Here is a 23,840-nt window from a genome sequence, read left to right on the forward strand (position 1 = left end):
AAATTGTCCCATGATAGCCAAAATAGGGGTATGGAGAGAGTAGGATTAGCTAAATATAGAAGGTCGTCCCCGTAAAGCTTATAGGTAATACCTCCATGTATTTTTTTCTAAACTGTGCACTAACAAAGACAGACAGCCAGGACTTAATGGACTTTAACTTAATCTTAAAAACGCTCCACCGTCGCATTCCCGTCTACAGTGTAAAAACGCAAAAGTCTGCTGATGATGTTTCAACACCAGCCTCTATTGTTGTGGTGGCTGGCGACCCACCCCATATTTCGTTACATGAATCAAAATATAGATTGATTACTCGCCCATGGCCCCTCCGCCGTTAGGGATCCACAGCCTGCCTATACTTGGTGTTTGTATGGTAGTGGTATGACGTCCCTCCATGTACAGGATACTGCTGAAGAAATTTGGTTCATATGTCTATATATTTTGACTGGAAGGACTCCCACTCCACGCCCTGATCTGCCTTTGTGGCTTTGTAATCTAAGGTTTTTTGGAGCAGTAACTCCACCTCCTCGTCTGTCCAGACAAAATTGCCAGGTTTGTGTTGTTGCTTTGCCATGTTTGTTTTTGCGCTACTAGGGAGAGAAGTAGAAGGAAGGTTCTCTGCAGGCACGCAGACTTGTTGGTGTTTTGTGGCAGTGCTTCACACTACCACCTAGCTGCCTGGTGTGCATACTACATCAAATTTCACACACATTTGGGTCACCATATGCACGCAGCTTTTCCCCCCAAAACGCTCGTCTAAACGCAAAATAAAAAGTGAGAACGCAACGTCACTTTTGCGTTTTCTCTTTAGATTTTTTCCGTCTAAACATAGCCTTAGTATAGTTAATTTGACCTGATTCACAGAATGTTGTGAGGAAAATTAAATCTCAATTCCAGGCTTAATCATTTTTAGAAACAATTTTTATGATATAAACAGTGGCCACAATTACAGCACTTTAATATTGAATTACCGATTGTCAGGAAAATGGAAATAATATCATCCCAAGACATAAGGGACCTAGGATTGAACCCTGTGGTACACCACAATAATCAGCCTTAAGAGAAAAACACAAACTTCTTTTATAAAGATGAGAACTAAACTATGATCTGATTCTGTGATGCTAACCAGAGTTGAAGGTTTTTGTACAGAGTTTTGGTGTTTCCTGTCACTGTCGACTGCAGAGCACAGTAGTACACAGCAGAGTCTGTCACTTTAGCTGAGATGATCTCCAGAACAACACGTTTCTTTTTCTTGTCAATGTGAGCTGTGAAATCAGAACCAGTTGGATGAATTGATCCTTCCTCTGTGATGTAGAGCAGGAACTCTGGTCTGGATCTCTGGTATTGTCGGTACCACTGGATATTGTTGATAACACCCTCATATGTACAGGTCAGGTTGATGTTTCTGCCCTCTGCAACATGTTCTTCAGTACTTTCTGGCTTTATGCTGTTCATGGAACACCAGGGCTGCAAAATGAGTATTATTCACATCAGTTATCATTAACTTACACAGATAAAACCTCTAGTTATGAAATATCTGGTTAATACAGCAGGTACATGAGACTTTGATCTCTGTTCGAACACTCACCTATAAGGGAGAGAAAAGTAAAAAACAGGTAAGCAACATGTCTTTGGAGTGGTTAAAGCCAAACAGACAGCAGATGAGCAATGTTCTTCCACTGCAGTAGAATGAAAAAACTAAACCACCTCTCTGATGTGCAGCCCTTCTCAAAGTCAAGATGATTGTGCTTTGGGGCGGCCTCTAGCTCACCCAGTAAGAATGTTCGCCCCATGTTGGCTGAGTCCTGCAGTGGCACAGGGTTCAAATCCAACCTGCTGCCCTTTGCTGTGTGTCATCCCCCATCTCTCTCCCCCTTTCATGTCTATCCACTTTCAAAAATAAAGGGAAAAGCCTAAAAAAATAATAATAAAAAAAAAGATGATTGTGCTTTTAGTTCCTCAAACATTTCTGCTCTGGAGACAGACATAATCTCATTGGTTATGTTAAACGTCAGTGGGCGGGGCCAGAGAATAACCTTTTGCTGAAAGGTAAAAAGATAAAACAGCAGTGAAGAGAAAGAAGACCTTTGGTGGATGTTTCTGATGTGGTTGAGTTCTTGTGTGATTGTCACATAGACTGTATATATTAAGGGACCCTGCATGTGTGACGTCACCCATTGGTTTGTGGAGATCTGCTATCCATCGTCGAGTTTGCCGTTGTGGGCGCAGCCATCCTGGTTGCCGAGGTATACGAATTTAGTCGAGAGGGAGGAGTGAGGGAGGAGCCCTTACACTCTATGTTACGTTACATTTTTTGACTGGCAATCAGATCATAGCCACGCCTTAAAATAATAATAATCGCCGATTTTAAAATCAACGAAACCATAATTCAAAAAATTAACATCATTCTCTATTGCAGAAGACTTAAAATTAGCGATTCAGACCATAAACTCATTATGACAATGTTTACTGAGGTAATAAATCAAGTGAGAAGTGGGGTCACTTTCTCATAGACTTAGAAACCAAACTCCTTTTGCAACCGCATGTGTCACCCTCTGCAGGAATTCAGATAGAATGCAGGTTTAAGGCACTTCCGCATTTGCAGCACTTCGCCAAAACCGGATGCGTTGTCCATTAATATTACAGTTTTTCTCAATTGCTAAAACACAATTTCTGAAACCTTGCTCCATTTTCTGAAAACATTAAACACAAAACCTCATCTTCAAGCACTATTTACAAAACCTCGGACTCCTCTCGCAAAATTAAACTTTCACCTCAAAACAGTTTACATGTGTTCATAATCAAACACTGCTCTCAAATCATAAACAAAGTGGTCAAAATGATATTCACTATCAAGCAGTCAGTAAACAATACACCAAAAAATAGAAAATACATTGTTCAAAACATATAGTTCTCAGGGAGAAGTACATTTTTAATCTCAAAACAAAACAAAACAAATGAACGAAAACATGTTCTATCATAGTAGCTCAAAATGTATCAGAAATTACTCTGCTTTGCTCTTTGGCAATTTTTTTTGTTCTTCCTCCTCCTTGTACCCCTTGTCTGTGTAATAATGTAATTCTGTTCTTTGTTGATATGAAACTGCAACCAGTCAAAATCTATTGAGCAGTCAGTACTGTTAACAAATGGAAAGCACAATGTTCAGGTCCCTACGATTTGTTCATTGTACAGTATACAGCCTACAATGTAGGCAATACTAAAGGACAAAAATCCTCTTCGTCCTCCTCTTACTCTTTCTTGCCCTCCTCCTCTTCCTCCTCGTCGCCCACCTCGCATATGCACTCGTCCTTGTTTTCTTACATTGTTTCTTCTATCCATTATAAAGAAGAAAAAATTAAAATACCAGAATAAAGTGAAAGAAAACTAGCAGTTGCAGTGCAAAATTAAATATTTCATGTGCTTATTCAGTCACTTTTCAAATTCCAACCCCTATAGGGGTTGTGTTCAATCAATGACATGTATTCTCTATTTGTATTTGATTGTTGCCACTTGTGTTTACCAGTATGGATGACATGTGCATTAGAGTGCACAATGTGTTTAGAGTTTTGCTGAAAAGTCTAAGAGAGATCTGAAAATTGAAATGTGAAATGATTTAAGGTATTTACAACAGACTGCACAAGTAGCTAAATGAGTTCAGGCAACTGAGAATGTTGTTCAGCCAATGGGTTTTAGTGTTTTAGCAAATGAGAAAAACTGTAACACTGTTTGACTCCCTCTGGTGGGCATTGTGGAGCATGGTGTTTACATTGCTCCAAAGGTTTTTGTACAGAGTTTTGGTGTTTCCTGTCACTGTGGGCCTCAGAGCACAGTAGTACACAGCAGAGTCAGACAGCTGAAGCTTCTGGATCTTCAGAGGAACTGATGTCTTGTTAATTGTAGCATCAAATCTTTCTTTCTGGAAATCTGGAGCATTCTCTTTTGTGTTTGAGTAACGCTGCAGCATGTACTTTGGGAAATCATTGACTTCTTGTTTGTACCAGAACAAATAGGGATATGTGTTACTGGTCTCAAATGTACAGCCAAGAGTAACTGTCTCTCCTTCAGTAGTAATGACATCTCCTGTTGGCTGGATCACTTTGTCTTCTCCTTTACACTCTGGGGAAGAAGAGAACATGCAGAGGAGGAGATTAATACATAAGATGATTAATTAAAGGAAAAACAATCAGTATTTTAAATAGTTACCTAGCCAGAAAGTCAGAATCAGGATGTTAGTCAGCCAGTGTTTCATGTCTGCAGTGAGAGGGGAGGAGAGAGAGGAAGAGCATTGATACTCTGATGGATCTGGGCCTTCACATCATTGGTCCTTCCTCTTTACCATCTGTTGAAGATCTCTCAACAATTTGTCATTGTCTTGAAGTTTAACGGTGTGTGACTACCCCTAGTGGATATTTTGGAGTATAATGTTGTCTTTCTCCAAAGGTTTTTGTACAGAGTTTTGCAGCCCATCTAGCACCCAGCGAAGTGCAGCAAGTAGCCCAATGCAACTGTCTTTGCTAGTTAAGACTGTCCAGCGCCCCACATCTTGTAATAGTAAATGCACCTGCGCCCATCTGTGCGCCCATGGGCATGCTGGTCTTACAGGGAGGTGTGTTCAGGTGCATTCGGGTGTGCTGCTCTTCAGGGAGGTGTGTTCAGGTGCATTCTGGGCGTTTTGGTCTACAGGGAGGTGTTCAGGTGCACTCTGGTGTATTGCTATCTGAGGCAGCGGAAAGTGATCTGCCATTGAGACCAAACAAAACCTGTCTAAACGTCAATAATGCAAGCATGTCTTGTTCTTTAACATCGCATTAGTAAAATGCTCCTAGGCGCAGCGCACTATGAGCACACTATGCTTGTGTACACACACAGGGACGCCCAGCAGACACTCACGCATGCAGAAGATAAAAATTAAAATATTACATGTGAAATAATATTATGATGTGACCTTCTCACACCACTTGTACCTCATGCATGAGCAGACCAAACGCACCTTCTGGCTTTAAAGGAATGGAGATACACTGATGTAAATTGCATGTGACGCCCCAACACACATGAATTAATCAAGACACGAAGTAGCTAGACCCTATGAACCATGCGACCGTTGCACGCGACCCTTTTTTGTAATTGGGGCTGTTGTTCCAAGCCTGTTGTACCAGTGTGCAGACACGTTGTCTTTTTGAGCTCTGCATCTGCAAGAACAAACAGCAACAAACAGAATCAGTGTGAGGAACTGCATCACAGTGACATGGGCTCATCACAGCCCTGCGTTATTCCCCCTACTGACAACTTTAGCACACACACATGTTGTGTCTCTCACTCCTTCTCGTAGTGTAACTGTTCTTGTATGAAGTGGTCTTTGTAGTTTGCAGCTGACATGGTCCTCTTTGAGCAGCTGGTGCAGATTCACTTTGTTCTCAAATGTATATAGAAAGGTGATAATTGTAGTGACCCTGTACCTGCCTTTTTAATATTTCTTTATAGAAATTTTGAAAGTATAAACAAATAAAACAAAGTGAGACTTATTATTTCAAACATGAAACGTTGTATAGCATTTATCCGAATGTTCTATGGACTGTAAGAAGTGACCGTTAGTATCTTGTGTCCTCTGCATGGCCGTTGAGGTCAATCAAAGATGGCTTGAGTGTTGGGGAAGCTTCTGTTTTAATGAATTCTTAAGTTTGTAAAATCTTAGAATGTGATTCGTACTGAGTTCTTCTGTGACTTATGAGTGATCGGGAATATAAACTACCAGTGATTTAAAGTATGCTTTTGCATTGTCTATGTGGGATGCAGATGTCAACATGGTGAACATATGAAGGAGCTCACTGGGGCGATCTATTTTCATTGTTCTATCGGCACAGTTGGTATGACCAGAGCCAAAAGTTTAAGTCCGTGGATTCCATTCAGTAGTCCATGTCGCGGCGACGGCACAACATTTCCTACATTTTGACAATACCATGATGTATGAAGAGTGGAAAACTGTGTCCCATGGTGAGAGAGCAATTGTTTGAAAGATTTCAGAGAGTCATACGGCAGCTCTCCCCTGGTGTCCTCCCCTCTACCTCTCGACATTCTGTCCCATACACACACATTGGAAAATCTGAAACAGTCTGAAAACTGGCCGATACATGAACGGTGATGATTGGTAGAAGGAAAACCGGCTTGATATCAGATTGCCCAAATAATGCCAAGTCTGTCTTCGTTAAAACTTTGTAATATATTTTCTACAATAAAAATATGCCGATTTAGTGATGCGCCAAAGAGGGTGTTTGTTGAGCTATGCGAAGTCATTCCCAAAGATTTCCCATAAGTCGATGGGAAATAATGGGTCGTGAGAGGATTAGTAGGTAGTCAGTGGCCATTATTGGTTGGCAGGGTGTCTTGTGTTTGAACCATCATCACGTTGGTTGTCATTGATGTGGATTTGATGCTGCTCATGTGAATCTCCCACAGTGTACAGTAGCAGCTGTAACCTCAGGACTCTGATAAAACTGGAATCATACAGAATCATCTGATAGGAGCTGTGGTTTGAATACCACTCGCCTCATTTGGAAGCAGTAGTCAGATATCTGTGTTCAGGTTTTGTACCGCCTCTGCTACACTTGTATCACTGTGTTCTAGAGCCAGTAGTAGATGCTGTGTCTGCCAGGTTAGTGTCTTTCAGGTCAGTTTCAGTTTTTCACCTGTTGTGTTGTATTCATATCGTGGATCGGGGATACATACACTACTCTAGCTCTCCTTTCCAGAGAATGTGAACTGAGGTGCCTGACGTCTGAATGATGTCTGTACAGTAAAGGAAGGATAGTAGCCGTGTCTCTATATTTGCATTTGGAGTGTATTTGTAACAGATTCGCTCTCTCTTTATTGACTCCTCTCCTACAGGCGAGATTTGTGCTCCAGCTATTAATCCTGAAAACAGTAGAGAAAAATGAAGCTTATCAGGCGAACATTGTTCATGAGGCTGAGAGAGGAGAATAGACAGTGGATGTTACATTCTACTAGTTACTCGGACAGAAACAGACTGCTAACAGTTTAGATACATCTTTAGAGAACTAATAAAACCACGGTGTTCTTTGTATCATTACCACAAGAAACAAGCAGCAGAATAAGCCACAGCCACTGTCGCCATCTCTACAACAAGGTTAAATCAACCAGGAGAACTAGCTGATGTTCAACATTCAGCTACTGAGAATTGGGCTCTTCAGCAGCAGCACTATTATTGACTGAATGGGTGAACACAGTGTCAGAAGGCGTGGGCACCGCCTGACTTGATCATGTCACCTGTACAGGTGTGACTCCCTCTAGTGGAGGTTGGGAGATTGTGTGTCTTGCTCCAAAAGTTTTTGTACAGAGTGTTGGTGTCCTGACGCTGTGGCCGCAGAGCACAGTAGTACACAGCAGAGTCAGACAGCTGACGCTCTGCATGATCTCAGAGGCCTAGACTTGTCCTGATTGTTGTCATACAACTCTCTCTTGCGCTTTAGAAGTCTCAGTTTTTACAGAGAAAAGGTCTTGCCTGGCATCATCTATTGGCGTAATCATCTTCTATCTGTTTGTATCACAGTCAAGCGTGGGACTGGGATACTGGTCTCAAATGTACAGCCCTAGAGTAACATGTCTCTTCGCTCAGAAGTACGGACATCTCCTGTGTTGGCAGATCACTCTGTCTTCTTCTTTTCCACTCTGGGAAGAAGTGAACATGCGAGAGCGGAGGAGATGGAAGCAATGACGATGATTGATTGAAGGAGTACATGAATAGTAATAAGATGTTTCCCTAGCCAGAGAGTTCAGGGAATCAGGCTGTAGTCAGCCAGTGTTTCATCATGTCTGCAGGAGAGGGAGAGAAGAGAGAGGAGAAGAGCATTGATACTCTGATGGAATCTGGGCCTCACAGCACTTGTCCTTCCTCTTTATCATCGTTGAGACAGAGGTGGGACCCAGTCACTGTTTTGGCAAGTCCAACTAAGTGTCAAGTCTTTGCAGTGAATCCCCGAGTCAAGACAAGGACATGGTGCCGATGTGAAGCCTAAGTCAAGTTCCAATTCCTTACTTTGTGTTTCGAGTCCTAAACCAGTTCATAAGCGATATTCACACCCAATGTAGACACAGATTTAAATAAATTAAATTTACCCATCAGAATGCCTTTTTCAAACATGTCTTAATTTTTAAACCAGGTTTTTGTCAAGTGCTAATGAACTACAAGTCTGCCACAAAATAGGTGTCCAGTTGTAGGGTTAGTACCCGTATTTTCCCGGACTATAAGTCGCACTTTTTTCACAGCTTTGCTGGTTCCTTGCAACTTAAATCAGAGCTGTATATCAACATTTATATAATTTAACATGTTTTAATGTTAATTCTACTGACGACAGAACCGAGGAGCATACAGTACCCTCTACAGCCGCGAGAGCGCTCTAGGCTGTGACAACTATATCTTGCTCCCGAGCGACCCCGAGGCGCAGAATCCAATGGATTCAGTCATGTGACATGAATCGGAAAGCTGGGTGACTTGCTTGCCGCTAACTTTACTGGTTTGACTCGCCTGCTTTAAGTTAATTTAGCCTATACGCCTCCCAGTAGGTTCTTATGCTAATTGTGTAGCTGAATAACTTTATGTTTTACTTAACCTTCTGGACCCTATTCAGCCTGTTTTCTGTGTCTATTGTGGAGTTGACTAACTGCCTTTCCTGATGAAATGTCTGTTCTTGTCCTAGGATTTTGTGAAAATAAATTTCTAAATGAATGCGACTTATATCCAGTCGATTTAATTTTTCCTCTTCATGCCGCATTTTTGACTGATGGACTTTTACTCTGGAGCGACTTATAGTCAGGAAATCGGTAGTAATGTTAGTCACTTACTTTATGATCAATAATCTGTAAATGCAAGTGTGAAAGAGAAATAAAGTTTGAATAAACATACCTTTAGCTCAGTTCCAAACACACCAACTAGATCACCTAGATTGGAAATCTTTTCTTTTTTTAATGGAGTCACTTCACATTACCCCGCTGGTTTTTGCTGCTATAACGTTAGCAGATTGCAGCATGTTCCATTTACTTGTAAAAGGTCGATTGGTCATCTCTTTTTGGTGAAATCAATTATGAATTAAGGAGGAACCCGACCAGAACCCCAACAATAGAATTTAATGGCCGACATGGCACTCTCTGTTTTAATGAAATGATTCAGACTCACTTACGTTCTCGTGCCGCTTCAACTATCAAATAAGTTTGAAGTTGTTGCATATCCATTTGTAATTTTTGACCCAAGCCTTTTTTGGGGGTGCATATTGCAACTACACTTTTTGTTGGCCCACCACACATCTTCACACTCTTTAAATGAAAACAGATTATCTTCATTTCCCACTGCCCTCATCCACATAACTTCACTTCTTCATGCTTCTCTATGGTCTATCAGTGGGGTATCGTGGTATCTGGCCATGATCGTTAATGAAGTATCGCCTTGCTGAATTAATAGCATTAGTTTTGATTCAGGACATAACCAGAAATGAATTTATTTGTCAAACCGTAATTGTAATAACATACTTTTTTCCCTCTCTGCGTTTTGGGAACGGTACAAGTCTTTAAAGTCAAGGATCAAGTCCACGTGAGTCATGAGTCATTGTGTTGAGTCCAAGTGGAGTACAGTCTTTTCTTCTCTGAGTAGTGTCTAAATTCATCAATTTGTGACTCAATTCGGCGCCCGTTAAGGACTCTAAACTTACATCATGAAGATCTGAAGATCAATTTTGGTTTTATCCTCACTCACTGACCAGACCAGTCCAGAGTTGTTCCAGCTTGCGTTCAGAGTGAAAGATGAGGAACTCTGTTTTGGCCTAGATATTGTCAATACCAGAAACAAATAACATGAGATTTAGCTTGTTTGGAGTATCTGTGACAGAGTAACAGAGCTGCCTTCTAAACTGTTCTCGTCTGTCTCGACTGGTAGTGAGTTCTTCACAGCTGACACCTAAAGGAAGAATCATTTCTCATAGCATCTATAAACATCATTGATTCCACAGATTAAGAAAATATTGAAAAAATTCAAGTTTTCCTCAATGCAAGATTTACAAACTGTTAGAATAAGAGAACCATCAGATAAAGCACACAATGCGCGTGCCAGCATTTGAATAAAGGTATGTTGATGGGTTGTGGGGTGTATTTAACTCTGTTAAATTATAGACGTCCTCTCTCTTCTATAGTTCAGATAACAGCTTAGCTCCTCCATGAATGTATTGTCTCCTCTTAGATCTGTATCTTCACCGCTCTATTATGCTTCTCCCTCCTCCGTAACGAAATAATATCATCCAAAGACTGTAAACAGAGAATAGGGGACTAGAATTGAACCCTATGTACACCACAATAATAAGACCTATAGGGGCACTATGACGTTTGTGCCTGTCTGTGTTTTCTGGATTTTTGCTCGCTGGTTTCTCTATAAGCTCCCCTATAGCTTTCGGACTAGATATTGCAGCTCCTATGTTTAATTAGTGTCGGATTCCTTGCTCAGTCCTGCCGTTTCCTCTTTCTTTGTTCTTCCGACATGTGTTCCTAGTATTTCTTTCTGCTTCTTTATTGCCAGCTCAGCCCTGACATAGTGTGAAAAACTCCTCGCTACCTTGTCCTTATAGCTAGGTGGTTTCCTGATGTGTGCAGTTCATTACATCCCGAAAACTGTATCACACGATACTTCCTGACGCTGAGGACGGTGGCTTGCCGCCGAAACTATTGGAAAGCACAAGGGTGTTTTTTTTTCCTCTCACCGGCGCTAGGGTGAAGCGGACGACAACCATCAATACGAAAAAAAGTCACATAACTTTCCACTTAACTCTGAACCTGTCCGTTAAGGTAAATTAAGCTAAAGAACTGCATAGTTTTCCCCTATACGATAAAACCACCAACTTCTTTTATAAAGAGAAGAACAAAACTATACCGATCTGTGATGCTAACCCAGAGTTTAAATAGAGCTTCTGTTGATGTCAGGTGAGTTTGCTGTTACAATCCGTGAGTAGGTATTGTTCTATAACATAATATCCCACAACACCTCATGATCATACTGTTGAAGAAACCCCTTTTCCTTTCACCTCTTTAGAGCTTCATTTTTCTTTATTGGTCACCTCTCAAAGAATCTAGACTGTATCAGTAATACTATACATGTTTAACATTGGTGTGACTCCCTCTATGGATGTTGTGGAGTATTGTGTTGTCTGTGCTCCAAAGTTTTTTGTGTTTTGTACAGAGTTTTGGTTTTTCCGGTTCACTGTGGGCCTCAGAGCACAGTAGTAAAAACCAGCAGATTCGACACTGCCGCTGATGATATCTAAGAATAATTTTGGTTTTATCCTCACTTTACATGAACAGACAGGTCCAGATTGTGTTTCATTTTGCGTTTCAGAGTGAAAGATCGCAATGGTGGTTTTTCCTGGAGTATTCGAGACAGCAGAAATGATCATTAAGTCGAGCTTTTTTGGAGTAATGTGTAGAGAGAGTACCATGAGCTGCCCTCTCAACTGTTCGTTTCTGTCTCTACTGTAGTGAGTGTGTCACAGCTAACCTAAGGAGAGATAACTCTATTATTTCATATAGAAAACTACTCAATAAATATTCCACATTCAGATGTTTTTGGAATATAACTTTTTCATGCTGGCATAATCTAACTTACCTGTTAGAATGGAATAAACTCAGAGAAAGCATACATTCTGCATGAAACAGCATTTTGAATAAAGGTAATGTTGATGGTTTTGTGTATTGAACGCTGTTGACATATAGAATTCCTCTCTCTTCTATAGTTCATTAACAGCTCGCTCCTCCCCGAGTCTCTCCGTCCTCCTTGTAGCGCTGTATTTTCACTTCTCCTAATTCCACATCTAAGGTAAAGTTATCTATACTATATATTGATTGAAGTTAACAGTGTGACTCCTCTGGGGACGTTGTGAGTTTGTTGTTGTCCTTGCTCCAAAGGTTTTTGTACAGAGTTTTTGGTGTTTTCCTGTCACTGTGGGCTTCAAAGCACGTAGTACACAGCAGAGTCGACAGCCTTTGAAAGATTTTGGATCTTCAGAGGNAGCTCATTGTAGCCTAATGGCCCACAGGGTATGAAGAGGATTTAGTAGGTAAGTCAGTGTCCATTTATGTGTTGTCATGGTGTCTTGTGTTTGAACCATCATACAGTTGGTTTGTCATTGATGTGGATTTGCTGCTCATGTGATCCTCCCACAGTGATACATTAGCAGCTGTAACCACAGGGACTCTGATAAAACTGGAATAATCAGAATCCATCTGATAGGAAGCTGTGGTTTGAATACCACTTCCCTACTCTTGAAGAGTAGTCAGATATCTGTGTTCAGGTTTTTGTACAGCCTCTTCTACACTTTGTATCAGTGTTTCTAGAGCACAGTAGTAGAGACCTGTGTCTGCCAGGGTTAGTCTCTTCATGGTCAGTTCAGTTGTTTTCTTTGTTGTTTTGGATTCATAGCGCTTATCTGGGATATATTCACTACTACTAGCTCCTTTCCAGAGTATGAACTGAGGTACCTGAAGGTCAGAATGATGTCTATACCAGTGAAGTGTAGGACTATACGTTGTCTCATATTTGCATCTGAGTGTGACAGATTCTCCTTCACTTTCACTGACTTCATCTTCTACAGGAGAGATTTTGTCTCCAGCTATTATTCCTGGAAAAGTAGAGAAAATGAAGTCATTAGACTAACATTGTTCATGAGGCTGAGAGGAGAAGACAGTGGAAAATGTCAACTGTACAATGTTACTCTGGTCACAAACAGTTCAACTGTTCAGAGATTTCTGCTCTGAACTGCAGTTTATATAAATCTTTAGAAAATAATAAAACCATGATGTTCTTTGTATCTTACCAAAGAAAAGAGCAGAAAGAATAATCCACAGCCAATGTTCCATCTCTACAACAAGGTTTAAATCAACAGGAGAAACTAGCTGATGTTCAACATTCAGTCTGAGAATTGTTCTCCTTCACAGCAGCACTATTATTGACTGAATGGTTTGAACACAGTGCAGAAGTAGAGCACCTCCTACTTGATAATGTTGCCCTCTAGTGGAGGTACAAAGTTCATTACAACAGTGTAGAAAAAAGTCTTCCAGCAGCTTGTCAGTGTGTCAGCTTGTGTTTTTGTACAGAGACTGTGGGTTTGCTGTCACTGTGGGCCTCACAGCACAGTAGTACAGAGCAGAGTCTGTCACTGCAGCAGAGGAGATCTGAAGAACCACACGATGCTTTTCTTCAGACAGTTTCGTAAAGAACCTTGTGTCCAATGTCAGAGACTCTGCTTTTTTTGTAAAGTTCATTCCTGAGATGAATATGATGAACTCTGGTGGTTTTCCTGGATATTGTCAATACCAGTAAAACTCATCACTACCAGCTGCTTGTCTGGAGTATCTGTAGGACAGAGAAACAGAGCTGCCTTCTAAACTGTTCTCTTCTTTCTCGACTGGAGTGAGTTCTTCACAGCTGACACCTAAAGGAAGAGATAACTGTTATTTCATGTGGTAAAGATTTAAAAAAATATCACAATCAGATGTTATTAGGATTAAATTTTTTCAAGCTGCATAGCATAACATACCTGTGAGGATGTAAAGAAACAGCAAAGAAAATACACAATGCTGCAGTGACAGCATGTTGAATAAAGGTAATGTTGATGGTTTGTGTATTGAACTCTGTTGAATATAGAAGTTCCTCTCTCTTCTATAGTTCAGTAACAGCTCAGCTCCTCCCTGAGTCTCTCTGTCTCCTCGTAGCTCTGTATTTTCACTTCTTTCAATTAATCAACGTGATAAAGTGATTCTAGGCTACATCATGAAAAATATTGAAGTTTAACAGTGTGTGACTCCCTCTAGTGGACGTTGTGGAGTATTGTGTTGTCTTTGCTCCAAAGGTTATTGTACAGAGTTTTGGTGTTTCCTGTCACTGTGGGCCTCAGAGCACAGTAGTACACAGCAGAGTCAGACAGCTGAAGCTTCTGGATCTTCAGAGGAAAGGACTTATCCTTGATTGTTGCATCAACTCTCTGTTGCTCTTTAGAAATATCAGTTTTTACACGTTGCAGCATCATCTTTGGGTAATCATTGACTTCTTGTTTGTACCAGTACAAATAGGGATATGTGTCACTGGTCTCAAATGTACAGTCAAGAGTAACTGTCTCTCCTTCAGTAGTAATGACATCTCCTGTTGGCTGGGTCACTCTGTCTTCTCCTTTACACTCTGGGGAAGAAGAGAACATGCAGAAGAAGAGATTAATAAATAAGATGATTAATTAAAGGAGAACAATCAGTATTTTAAATAGTTACCTATCCAGAGAGTCAGAATCAGGATGTTAGTCAGCCAGTGTTTCATGTCTGCAGTGAGAGGGGAGGAGAGAGAGGAAGAGCATTGATACTCTGATGGATCTGGGCCTTCACATCATTGGTCCTTCCTCTTCATCATCTGTTGAAGATCTCTCAACAATTTGTCCTGAACAGTGTTTGACTCCCTCTAGTGGATGTTGTGGAGTATTGTGTTGTCTTTGCTCCAAAGGTTTTTGTACAGAGTTTTGGTGTTTCCTGTCACTGTGGGCTGCAGAGCACAGTAGTACACAGCAGAGTCAGACACTTCAGCTGAGATGATCTTCAGATCAACTTGATTTTTCTCCTCATTCAGTGTAGCATTCAGTCGAGGGTGAGGAGGTGTTGCTTCCTTTACTGAAGGCGGTTTAGTATCAGTGATCAGGAGAAGGAACTGAGGAGCTGATCCAGGATCCTGTCGATACCACTGGAGATTATTGGCTTTAACTGAATAGGTACAGGACAGAGTAACACTACGGCCCTCTGATGAAAAGACTTCAGCACTGCTGGCAGTAATATCATCTTCCATTGTGTTACCTAGTGAGGAAAACAACATGTTATATTTACACTTCTGTTCCAAAGTCACATATCCAACGTTTGAAAAACATCACTCTGACATTTTTTAAGTAAAGCAAATTATGCTGTTAACAATTTATTAGTCAGTTATTAGCAATAAAGTGATGAAATCTAGATTTGTATCTTTGAAGTGTTAAAGTTTCAACTCCATCTAAAATCTGAACTGGATCTGTAAAACTTTGAAAATGTCTTTGTATTTCAGGATTTATAATCAAAAACATACATACCTATAAGAGTGAAGCAGAACAGAATTGCAGTGAGTTTTTCCATGTCTGCAGAGGTGAAATGCTGTTTATGAATTTTCAGGATGAATAAGTTTTGTGAGTTGTTTGGTCTGATGTTCACAGCTGAAATCAAACAGTTCTCTGTCATGAAGACACCTCTGCAGTCAGTAGGAGGAGACTCAGATGTTGAATTAGTTTCATTCACAAACTGTTTCACGAGTGTAAAAAATCCAGACTATCTCATAAAATACACTGAAGTGTAACCGTTCGTGACTCCCTCTGGTGGATGTTGTGGAGTATTGTGTTCTCTTTGCCCCAAAGGTTTTTGTTTGGTTTGGTGTTTCCTGTCACTGTGGGCCTCACAGCACAGTATAGAGTTTAGATTCTCGGCCCAAGCCCGAGCCGGACCCGGCCGTTATTTTCCGCCACATCCTCGGGCCGGGCCGGGCTGGACCCTTGATCAAGCAATTTTTATTGTTTTTATCCATTACCTTATTATCCTATTTGGGTGGTGAGATAGTTATGCCATAATCAGAAATATTATAAATATATATATATATAGGCTATATAAAAGTAACAAATGTGTACAAAAGTTAGGCTGCAGTTACAAAATGCAGCACGTGTCATGCGCGGAGTCTCCTCCTCTCGCACGCATCACACCGGGAGCTTGAAGATGTAAAGAAAAAAAGAAAAACAGGAGAATTAACTTTGAGCAAGTGTGGAGGAAAGTCGGAGGTATGGAAGCAGTTTAAACAAGTCGTGGGCAGTGACAACAATATGTTGTTCATCAATGTTTCTTTTTTTTTTACGTTTCTTCATTCGGATCCACTTGCGATCCGTTCCATTGTAAACTAACAGCAGTTTACAGGCTTCGTCCTTGTTGTATTATTCTAAACAGATTTCTGTAGTTCAAACAACTCTGAATTATAGCTAAGAACGTCACTTATAACGGCCCACGTATTAAAAAATTGTCGGGTTTGAATCGGGCTCGGGCTCATAATTACAGTTAATGTGTCGGGCCGGGCCGGTCTCGGACGCAACGTGCTCGGGCAGGTTCGGGCTTGATTTTTTGGGCCAATCTAAGCTCTAGCACAGTAGTACACAGCAGAGTCAGACACCTTAGCTGAGGAGATGTCCATGTGGATTTGTTTGTCCTCCACTTCAAACTTTAGTCCAGGGATTACATCATTTACTTCTCCTCCAAAAAACAATTTTCCTGAAGCAGAGTGGAAGATGATGAACTCTGGTGGTTTTCCTGGATATTGTCGGTACCAGAAGAAATAATCACCAGATGACAATTCTAAGTATCTGTAGGACAGAGTAACAGAGCTGTCTTCTAAACTGTTCTCTTCTTTCTCTACTGGAGTGAGTTCTTCACAGCTGATACCTAAAGGAGGAGATCACTCCGTTATTTCATGTTGCAAAAGACTTAATACATGATTCACAATCAGATGTTATTAGGATTCAATGTTTTCATGCTTCATAATCTAACGTACCTGTGAGGATGGAAAGGAACAGCAGAGAAAACACACAATGCTGCAGTGACAGCATGTTGAATAAAGGTAATGTTGATGGTTTGTGTATTGATCTCTGTTGAATATAGAAGTTCCTCTCTCTTCTATAGTTCAGTAACAGCTCAGCTCCTCCCTGAGTCTCTCCATCTACTCGTAGCTCTCTATTTTCACTTCTCTCAGTTACACTCCTAAAATGTGATTCTAGACTAAATCATTACAAATATTGAAGTTTAACAGTGTGTGACTCCCTCTAGTGGAAGTTGTGGAACCTTAGCTGAGGAGATGTTCATTTTTATTTGTTTGTCTGCCACTTCAATTTTCAGTCCAGCGATTGGGCTTTTCATATATTCCTCCTTTGCCTAAATGTGAGATGAGGAACTCTGGTGGCTTTCCTGGATATTGTCGGTACCAGAAGAAATTATCACTGTATCTTCATCTCTCTGTTATGGTTCCTCCGATTAAAAGACTGGTGGCAAAATTTTGTACCATTTTGTTGTTGATCCTTCTAAAAGAAGAATGACATGGAATTTGATGTGATGATTTAATGCTTGGATCACCTTTTCAGGGTTTACAAACATAAGAAGGATGAAGAAGTTGAAACAACATAATTTCATCACTAAATATCTTAGTATAGTTTAATTTGACCTGATTCACAGAATTTCGGGAGGAAAATGTAATCTCAATTCCAGCCTTAGTCATTTTTAGAAACACTTTATATGATAAAAAACAGCGGCCACAATTACTGGACTTTAATTTAATGTTGAATTATAAATTTTCAGGAAAACGGAAATAATATCATCCAAAGACATATAAACAGAGAATGAGGGGACCTAGGATTGAACTCTGTTTTCAACATGACCTCATGACTTCGCGCCAGCATACACGCCACTTTCTAAAGCCAAGTGGCGTGTTAACTGTACGCATTTTGAACTATCCGCGTGTATGTCTACACTGTAAACAGCACGTTGCATTTTGAGCTATCCGCAGATATGTCTATGCCGTATACAGCGGACGGATTGCAGACTGAACCTCAGATCTCTAAGTTGCATCTTGATAACACACCAATAATGGAATACAATTTGGCGTGTTATACATACGCCACTTCATGAGATCAGTCTGCCAGTGGCCACAATTACTGGATTTTAATTTAATGTCGAATTACAGATTGTCAGGAAAACGGAAATAATATCATCCAAAGACATGTAAAAAGAGAATGAGGGGACCTAGGATTGAACCCTGTGGGACACCACAATAAATCAGCTTCAAGAGAAAAACACAAACTTCTTTTATAGATAAGAATAAAATCTATGACCTGATTCTGTGATGCTAACCAGAGTTGAAATAGAGGTCTGTTGGATATCAGGGGATTTGCTGTTAGAATCAGTTATGAGGTATTGTTCATGAACATAATACCCCACAACTCCTCATTATCATCAGTTACTGTTTAACAAAACACTTTTCCTTTCTTCTTTAGTTCTTCATTTTCTGTTATTGTCACCTCTGCAAAGAATCTAGACTGCATCATTACATACTATTCAATGTTTAACAGTGTGTGACTCCCTCTAGTGGATGTTGTGGAGTATTGTGTTGTCTTTGCTCCAAAGGTTTTTGTACAGAGTTTTGGTGTTTCCTGTCACTGTGGGCTGCAGAGCACAGTAGTACACAGCAGAGTCAGACAGCTGAAGATTCTGGATCTTCAGAGGAACTGATGTCTCGTTGATTGTTGCATCAACTCTCTCTTGCGCTTTAGAATTTTCAGTTTTTACAGAGAAACGTTGCAGCAGCATCTTTGGGTAATCATTTTCTTCTTGTTTGTACCAGAACAAAGTGGGATTTGGGATACTGGTCTCAAATGTACACCCAAGAGTAACTGTCTCTCCTTCAGTAGTAATGACATCTCCTGTTGGCTGGATCACTCTGTCTTCTCCTTTACACTCTGTTGAAGAGGAGAACATGCAGATGGAAAGATTAATTAATAAAGATTATTGATCAAAAGAGTAGCATCAGTATTTTAAATAGTTACCTAGCCAGAGAGTCAGAATCAGGATGCTAGTCAGCCAGTGTTTCATGTCTGCAGTGAGAGGGGAGGAGAGAGAGGAAGAGCATTGATACTCTGATGGATCTGGGCCTTCACATCATTGGTCCTTCCTCTTTATCATCTGTTGAAGATCTCTCAACACTTTGTGATTGTCCTGGTACAGTGTGTGACTCCCTCTGGTGGATGTTGTGGAGTATTGTGTTCTCTTTGCTCCAAAGGTTTTTGTACAGAGTTTTGGTGTTTCCTGTCACTGTGGGCTGCAGAGCACAGTAGTACACAGCAGAGTCAGACACTTCAGCTGAGGAGATCTCCAGATTAACTTGATTTTTCTCCTTATTCAGTGTAGCATTCAGTCGAGGGTGAGGAGGTGTTGCTCCCTTTACTGAAGGCGGTTTAGTATCAGTGATCAGGAGAAGGAACTGAGGAGCTGATCCAGGATCCTGTCGATACCACTGGAGATTTTGAGCTTGAACTGAATAGGTACAGGACAGAGTAACACTACGGCCCTCTGATGAAAAGACTTCAGCACTGCTGGCAGTAATATCATCTTCCATCGTGTTACCTAGTGAGGAAAACAACATGTTATATTTACAATTCTGTTCTAATGTCATATATCTAACATTTGAAAAACATCACTCTGACATTTTTAAGTAAAGCAAATTATGCTGTTAACAATTTATTGATCAGTTATTAGAGATAAAGTGATGAAATCTAGAGTTGTATCTTTGAAGTGTTAAAGTTTCAACTCCATCTAAAATCTGAGCTAGATCTATAAAACTTTGAAAATGTCTTTGTATTTCAGGATTTATAATCATAAAGATACATACCTATAAGAGTGAAGCAGAACAGAATTGCAGTGAGTTTTTCCATGTCTGCAGAGGTGAAATGCTGTTTATGAATGTTCAGGATGAATAAGTTTTGTGAGTTGTTTGGTCTGATGTTCACAGCTGGAATCAAACAGTTCTCTGTCATGAAGACACCTCTGCAGTCAGTAGGAGGAGACTCAGATGTTGAATTAGTTTCATTCCTCCAAGTCTTCATCACAACTGTGTTTCATTAGTGAAAAGAATCCAGACTGTCTCATAAAATACAATGAAGTTTAACAGTGTGTGACTCCCTCTGGTGGATGTTGTGGAGTATTGTGTTGTCTTTGCTCCAAAGGTTTTTGTATAGAGTTTTGGTGTTTCCTGTCACTGTGGGCCTCAGAGCACAGTAGTACACAGCAGAGTCAGACACCTTAGCTGAGGAGATGTTCATTTTGATTTGTTTGTCCTCCACTTCAATGTTCATTCCAGGGACTGGACTTGTCAATATTCTTCCTTTTCCTAAATGAGAGATGATGAACTTTGGTGGTTTTCCTGGATATTGCCGATACCAGAAGAAGTAATCATCAACAGCTGCTTGTTTGGAGTATCTGTAGGACAGAGTAACAGAGCTGGCTTCTAAACTGTTCTCTTCTTTCTCGACTGGAATCAGTTCTTCACAGCTGACACCTAAAGGAAGAGATAATTTCTTATAGCATTAAAACTCATTGATTCAACAGATTAAGAAAATATAGAAATTTAAGTTTTCCTCAATGCAGAATCTAACAAACCTGTTAGAATAATAAAAAAATAAAACACAAAATGCTGCAGTGACAGCATGTTGAATAAAGGTAATGTTGATGGTTTGTGTATTGAACTCTGTTGAATATAGAAGTTCCTCTCTCTTCTATAGTTCAGTAACAGCTCAGCTCCTCCCTGAAGGTCTCTTTCTCCTCTTAGATCTGTATCTTCACCTCTCTGTTATGCTTCCTCCGGTTAACAGACTGGTGGTAATATTTTGTTGTTCCTTCTTCTAAAATAAGAATTACATAAAATTAGATGCAATGATTTAATGCTTTGTTCACCTTTTCAGGGTTTACAAACACAAGAATGATGAAGAAGTTGAAACAAAATAATTTCATCACTAAATATTTTTTTTTTTATTGTTTTTATTTAACCTTTATTTAACCAAGTAGGCCATTGAGAACAAGTTCTCATTTGCAATGGTGACCTGGCCAAGAGAAGCATAAGCGTGCAGGACATCATACAGTTTCACATTCAATACAGTACAAGAAAACAGAATAGAATATGGTCCATGAAGGCTGCATAAAGTAAAGAGTTAAGTAGGCATTACAAAGCCGGTGCAAAGTGAGGTGTAAGGAAGTCGATGGATATGCTAAAGTGATATGGTAATAACACAAATGATCATTAATAGACAGTCAAGTGCAAATTGTGGTCTAGTTAGTGAAGATATAACGCAATGTGTATGAAAAGACTATATGAATGCTAAAACGTGGTGAAGCATCAGTTAGTGCAAATAGTGGTCTAGGTAGTGATGTAGGTCAGTAATAACACAATGTACATGAGTAAGCAGACTATATAAATGCTGAAATGTTGTAAAAAGTCAGTATACAAATGGTGCATAATGTGGTCTAGATAATCACATTATGCACTATCTATCTTAGTATGGTTTAATTTGACCAGAATTTTGTGATGAAAATGTAATCTCAATTCCAGCCTTAGTCATTTTTAGAAACACTTTATATGATAAAAAACAGCGGCCACAATTACTGGACTTTAATATAATGTTGAATTACAGATTGTCAGGAAAATGGAAATAATATTGTCCAAAGACATGTAAACAGAGAATGAGGGAACCTAGGATTGAACCCTGTGGTACACCACAATAATGCCCTGTTTACACCATGACGCTCACGGGTGAAAATGAAAAAATATATTATTGGATGTTCCTTTCATTTATACGACGATGGCATTTTTGTGGCTTAAAAACGCAAAAAAACTTAAAAACGTTCCACCGCCGCGTTACCGTCTAAAGGGTAAAATCGCAATAGTCTGAAGACAGTGGTGTGGAGAGAGACGAGAAAAAGGCATCCAGGTAGTCTGTTGTTACGCAGTAGGCTACAGAAATTATAGGCTCCTGTTATCTAAAAGACTTTCAATGTGATGGCTCAATATTTTTTAATGATTTCGACAATGTGGATAAGGTTGTTATAATTCGATGACCATATGTAGGCTATTCATTTGAGCCAGAGTAGGCTACAACGTTGCGGATGAAGAGAAAGAGAGAGAGAGAGTGCCAGCGGCCAGTGGGCAGAGGAGGGTCTGCTTCAGCCTCCTCTGACTGCTGCCTCTCTCTCTCAGCAGGGCTGAAGGGCTGGGAGGCTCAGGATATTGGTAGTGCTCCCGTGGGTGCTGTGCTGGGGCTCATCATGGTCGACTGTGCCAGTCATCATCAGACAAACATGCAACTCCACCTCCTCGTCTGTCCAGACAAGCTTTTGTTGTTCGCTTCGACATGTTTTGGTTTGGCGCTACTAAGGAGAGAAGTAGAAGGAAGGTTCTACGTAGGCGCGCGTACTTGTTGGAGTTGTGTGGCAGTGCCACCGAGCCGCCTGGCGTGCAAACTACATCGAATTTCACAGACTTTTGCTTCGCCATATGCACGCAGATTTCCCCCCCAAAACTCTCGTCTAAAAGCGGAATAAAAAGTGAGAATGCAACGCCACTTTTGTGTTTTCTCTTCAGATTGTTTCCGTCTAAACTTAGCCTAAATCAGCCTTAAGAGAAAAACACAAACTTCTTTTATAAAGATAAGAACAACACCATGAACTGATTCTGTGATGTTAACCAGAGTTGAAATAGAGCTCTGTTAGATGTCAGGGGATTTGCTGTTACAATCAGTTATGAGGTATTATTCATGAACATAATCTCACACCTATTAAACCTTCACATCATTGGTCCTTCCTCTTTATCATCTGTTGAAGAACACTCAACAATTTGTAATTTACCTGAAGTTTAACAGTGTGTGTCTCCCTCTGGTGGATGTTGTGGAGTATTGTGTTGTCGTTGCTGCAAAGGTTTTTGCAAGTGTATCTCGCTGCAGCCTGCGGGAAGGCATCCAAGTCAGCCATTTTTCTTTGCTTATGTCACTCCCCATACGCTCGAACGGACCAAGACAGCCTGGTAGAATGTTTTACTATGAAGAAAATTATTTGGCTAAATGACATGTTTTTTACTTTGAGTCTTTTAATTTTATTTGAAAATTTTATATCTATAAATGTAAATGATCTGAAAGAAAACCGAATAGGCTAGTCACCAATTTAAAAATGACATGAAATTATATTTTGAAACTTTAAAAAAGGACTGACAAATAAGAAAGCCATCCGGACTCTGAACATTTACAATGCCTTACAACCTCTTTAATGTAAATTTCATGCGCCCCTTTTTTGTGTATGTATGTATGCATTTAATGTTTTCAATGTGTTTATGGATCTGTACTTGAATAATAAAGTTTGTTGAAGACAAAAAAAAGACAGCCTGGTAGAAGCTGATACAGCCTCTTGATTCACATTAGATAGAAACTGATGATGTAGGCTAAACACAAACGACATTTCATGCAACAGTGAAGTTTTCATGTAGTTACTACTGATTTCTGATTTTGAAATGATATCCAAATTTGAAAAATGGGTCATTTTAAAACTTGTTAATATTGATGACAATGTGTTCAAACGGAAAACGAGCCATTTTCATTTAATTTAGCCCTCAAAAGTATAATGGTGTGTTGTTTCGTTATGGACTTTCATATTAACAGCAAGAATTCAGTCACAACCAAATGTACAAAGGGGCGATTTTGCTTTAACAATGAACAGGTGAACCAGAGGCATACAGGTGAAACTCGAAAAATTAGAATATTGTGCAAAAGTTCATTTATTTCAGTAATTCAACTTAAAAGGTAAAACTAATTATATAGACTTATTACATGCAAAACGAGATATTTCAAGCCTGTATTTGTTATAATTTTGATGACTATGGCTTACAGTTTATGAAAACCTATATATATATATATATATATATATATATATATATATATATATATATATATATATATTCCTTTAGGTGTCAGCTAAATATATATATATATATATATATATATATATATATATATATATATATATATATATATATATATATATATATATTTAGCTGACACCTAAAGGAATAGATAACTCTATTATTTCATGTTGTAAAAGACTTAATGAATGATTCCAATTTAGATATTATTATATACCTTTCAAGCTGCATAATCTAACATACCTGTGAGGATGTT

The 23,840-nt window shown here is 39.7% G+C and overlaps 1 protein-coding gene across 1 annotated transcript; it reads right to left on the reverse strand.

Annotated features, from left to right (window-relative positions):
* Window positions 1-1,015: 1,015 nt before the first annotated feature.
* LOC116036857 lies at window positions 1,016-19,869 on the reverse strand. Its single transcript, XM_036005172.1, has 5 exons — window positions 19,517-19,869; window positions 18,951-19,251; window positions 5,151-5,186; window positions 1,193-1,444; window positions 1,016-1,052 (listed from the first exon to the last, which is right to left on the reverse strand). The coding sequence occupies exons 1-5, from the start codon at window positions 19,728-19,730 to the stop codon at window positions 1,016-1,018; spliced, it is 840 nt and encodes a 279-aa protein (XP_035861065.1). The 5' UTR covers window positions 19,731-19,869.
* Window positions 19,870-23,840: the final 3,971 nt, after the last annotated feature.

Source organism: Sander lucioperca, chromosome 9, assembly GCF_008315115.2.
Source record: "Sander lucioperca isolate FBNREF2018 chromosome 9, SLUC_FBN_1.2, whole genome shotgun sequence".
In the NCBI taxonomy this organism is placed as follows: domain Eukaryota; kingdom Metazoa; phylum Chordata; class Actinopteri; order Perciformes; family Percidae; genus Sander; species Sander lucioperca.